The 4,310-nt window shown below is 40.6% G+C and overlaps 1 protein-coding gene across 1 annotated transcript; it reads left to right on the top strand.

The window, feature by feature from the left end:
• Positions 1 to 2,204: 2,204 nt before the first annotated feature.
• Positions 2,205 to 3,137, top strand: LOC101098399 (olfactory receptor 51B2-like). Its single transcript, XM_011286650.2, has one exon. It carries the CDS (start codon positions 2,205 to 2,207, stop codon positions 3,135 to 3,137), a length of 933 nt encoding a protein of 310 aa, XP_011284952.2.
• The last annotated feature ends 1,173 nt before the right edge of the window (positions 3,138 to 4,310 follow it).

Genomic DNA, 4,310 nt, shown 5'->3' with positions numbered 1-4,310 from the left:
AGGGTGTTGGTGAGTTATTGGTCACTCTTAATTGGACATTTGTTTGGTAAAGGCTGTGCTTCGATCAATCAGCTTACACATTAGCCAATTAGTATATCAGTAAGTAGTATTTGGAAGTCAATGTCAATACATAACTCAGTTTAATGTCAGCTTACCAGCCAGTTGTTACATCACTGTGTTACAAATAAGACTACTGAAATTTCATTAATGACTGGATAATCTATGTCAAAATGTATCTTTGCTTCCAGGAAGGCTGAATGCATTCCCATAGCAGTCAATAAAGAAAGCAATGTTAGCACTGGATTGAAAATACATCCATGTTTCAACTGGGTGAGTTAATTAGAGCCTCTAGGTCTGAGACGCTAGTAATATGATGTAAAAGACAAAACATTTTGCATTAAGTTTTGTGCAGGAGCCTGGGTGATGCAGAAGAGACATATGGGACTTAGCTACAGGGAGAGAGCAAAGTGAGGAATAAGATTTAAACACACACACATACACACACAAACTGTAATGGACATAAGGAGGAGGGAATAGGAAGATGACAGGATGGAGATTACATCCAGCTGAATGTTAGGTGCAAGTGCAAGAGAGGCAGAAATCACCAGATGTGCCCAACCACAGCCAAATGAAATGAACTGAACCACGTATATGAGTGGAAAAGTAACTGTGTAATGTTAGCCACTGAGGCTTTATAGGACTTTGCCACGGGGCAATTTGTTTTAGATTGTCTAATTGACACATTAACTTTCATAGATTTTATATATTAGTTTAATATTTAATGCTACTGTTTTCATTTTCGATCACTGTGCAGCAAATTCCCACAAACAGCTGCTTAACACAAGACTTGTTTATAATACCACAGTCCTGTAGGTTACAGTCTGGTAGGCTTGCCTGGGTCTCTGTTAGGGTGCCATGAAGCTATAGTCAAGGCAGTGGCCGGGCTGGGGTCTTGTATGAAGGTTCTAGGGAAGAATCCACTTCCAAACTAATTCATGTTGTTGGCAGAATATATTTCCTTATGGCGATAAGTCTGATGTCCCTAATTTTTTACAGGCTGTCAGCTGGGATCTCTCTCTGCTCCTAGAAGCTGCCTGAATTCCTCCCTATGTGGTCCCTTGCATCTTCCAACTAGCAACTCTCTGTCACATTCTTCTCAAACTTTGAAATACTTGGGTTTTCATTCCACCACTAGTCTGTGAAAAATCTTTGCTTTTAAGGGTATGATTAGATTAGGTCCACCCTGCATCTTCTTTTAATAATAGCTTATTTCATTTTAATGAGCTAAATATGATTACCTCAGGTAGAATTTAGGAATTGAAAAGAAATAGTCACTTCTAAGTTTCCATCTGTTGTCTTTAGCACCAAAAGCAATGCTTCCTTGAAGCAAAAAGTTTAGTAATATAACAGTCCCATGGGGTTAGGAGGTACCTGGACAAGCTTCAGGCACCCCACTCAGGGGTGTCCTGAGTGAGTTGGTCCTGTGTGGTTGCATAATATACTTACCCACATAAATTATTATAGTGTGAGCTATAATTCAAGTATATATGGTATCATCGAAAGAGAGCTTATTTTTGTGACAAGACCATGAGGTTTGTGTCCTTAATGCCAAGTCAAGTCCCTCATATAGGTAGGTATCACCAATTCCTATTTGGAGAATCAGTGGACACATATTGTGAATGGTGGATCCAAAATGAAAAGACTGACTTCTTTCCTACACTATAAAATATGTTCACCATAGAGAGGAGAATAAACTAGATGACAGAAACAGAGATGGACAAGGATACAGATAGAGATGGACTGTATTTTAGAGATGGTGGATTAAATACAATGTAGTATTAAAATTACTTTTGACTTTTTCCTTTTTATTCTTTTTAAATTTTTTTATTTATTTTTGAGACAGAGAGAGACCGAGCATGGACAGGGGAGGGGCAGAGAGAGAGGGAGACACAGAATCTGAAACAGGCTCCAGGCTCTGAGCTGTCAGCACAGAGCCCGACGCGGGGCTCAAACTCATGGACCGCGAGATCATGACCTGAGCTGAAGTCAGACGCTTAACCGACTGAGCCACCCAGGCGCCCCTTTTTTATTCTTTTTAATGTGGCTACTAGAATATGTAAAATCACACATATGGCTCAAATTATATTCCTACTGCACAGGGTTGGTCTAGAGAGAGCTTTTTTGTTTCTTCTCAGGGATCCACCATGTGGTCCAACATCAGTGCTGCCCCTTTTCTACTGACTGGCTTTCCAGGTCTGGGGATATTTCATCCTTGGATTTCCGTCTCTTTCTTTGTCATTTATGTCTCCATACTCCTTGGCAATGGCACCATCCTCTACCTTATCAGAGAAGACCACACTCTCCACCAGCCGATGTACTACTTTGTGGCTCTGTTGGCAACCACAGACCTTGGAGTGACTTTGACAACAATGCCCACCGTGCTTGGTGTTCTGTGGCTTGGTCACAGGGCAATCAGCCAAGGAGCCTGCTACTTTCAGGCCTATCTAATCCATTCACTCTCTATTGTGGAGTCTGGAGTCTTGCTTGTTATGGCCTATGATCGTTTCATTGCCATCCACAGTCCCCTGAGATACACCTCCATCCTCACCAATGCTAGGGTGGTGAAGATAGGTCTGGGGGTTCTAATGAGGGGATTTATACTTATTGTGCCTGTAATCATCACCCTCTCTGGATTTCCCTACTGTGGATCCCATGTTCTCTCTCATGCTTTCTGCCTACACCAGGATGTGATCAAACTGGCCTGTGCTGACATCACCTTCAATAGACTCTATCCTATAGTGCTGGTCTCATTAACTGGCTTCTTGGACTCTGTGCTTATCCTGATCTCTTATATTCTAATCCTTAATACTGTCATGGGGATTGCCTCAGGTAAGGAGCAGGCTAAGGCTCTAAACACTTGTGTCTCCCATATTAGCTGTGTTCTGGTTTTTTATGTCACTGTTACTGGGTTGACTCTTATTCATCGATTTGGGAAATATGTGCCACATGTAGTTCATATTATCATGAGCTATATTTACTTCCTCTTCCCCCCATTTATGAATCCAATCATCTATAGTATTAAGACCAAGCAGATAAGGAATGGCATCAATCACCTTCTCTCTTTGCATAGAATTTGATTCTGATCTATTTACCTTGGAGTCTGTCCCCACTGTGGGATGTGTTTCTTGGGAGCATGGACTATACAAAGCCAATGTGGCTCACAGTCAAAGGGACCAGCATTCCTGTCATTTAAATGACACAGACTCATCATGCTGATTCTTCACCCCTTGCCCCCATCATACTCCCAAGGACATTGACCTTAGTCCTGGTGCTTTGTTTGGCAAGTTGGTTTGCTGTATACTGTCATTTTTTAGTCTGTCAGAATTATTTGTCTTCATGGTTAACTGAGGTCAATGAAATGGCTGCAGAGTCTATACTATGATAGGGGAATAAAATAGCTTGAAAGAGTTTCCCAACACTTTGTGGAAAACAGTTAAAAATTTCTTGTGTGCTTGAGAGTGCATCAGAGATGACAGAGGGTCTTAGAAAACCCTAACGGTACTGCATGTCACTAAAGTGGATCGGAAGGAAATGAGAATAAGATATTCAGACCAAGAGAGGTCTTGCCACCAAAACAACCCATGGCCAAACAGGCGCTTGGATTCCAGCAGTGTCAGCATAGCTAGATGCCCACCATGGATTAATGAGAAGGCTCTGAGTTGATAACATGTGGTGTCTTCAAACTTATGGGCTGAGGAATTCAAACCACTGCAATAAAATAAAGTTCCATTTCTTGGGACACCTGAAGTTTTGTTCTGTGATATGCACTTCAGAACCTCAACATATGCCTAATGGAAAAGGGATACTAGTCAAGGAAGCATTCCAATATGTATGCAGGGGCAACATTTTGTCTTTTTTTTTTTTCTGGATTGAGGGGATGGTAGTGAAATGAACTATTTTCAGGAAATATTGTAATTTTCCAGACTTAAAACACTTAAGATATTTAAGGAAAGCTCTCCCAGGGCTTCCCAGGCATTTTATTCCATACAGGGGTAAACATGAGGAGAATCTGTCCATGAGCAATACAGGAAGAGAAGCTATATTTTATTAGTTCATCATGAGGTAAAGAGGGCTAGGGAGAATGGTGTACATTCAGCAAAATTATAGAAAATTGTGTTGGCAAATAAACTGCTAATGTATTCAATCAATAATTAGTCCATGACATACATTTATTTGTTTGTTTATTTATTTATTTATTTATTTATTTATTTATTTACTGGAAAAGGAATTGTCAGGATCCCCAGAGTAAT

Source organism: Felis catus, chromosome D1 (assembly GCF_018350175.1).
Source record: "Felis catus isolate Fca126 chromosome D1, F.catus_Fca126_mat1.0, whole genome shotgun sequence".
Lineage (NCBI taxonomy): Eukaryota > Metazoa > Chordata > Mammalia > Carnivora > Felidae > Felis > Felis catus.
Note: the sequence above shows the minus strand (reverse complement) of the source record. Positions and strands in the feature narration are given on the sequence as shown.

Coding starts and splice junctions, on each gene's coding strand:
- LOC101098399 (XM_011286650.2), top strand. CDS start 2,205: ATGTGGTCCAACATCAGTGCTGCCCCTTTTCTACTGACTGGCTTTCCA.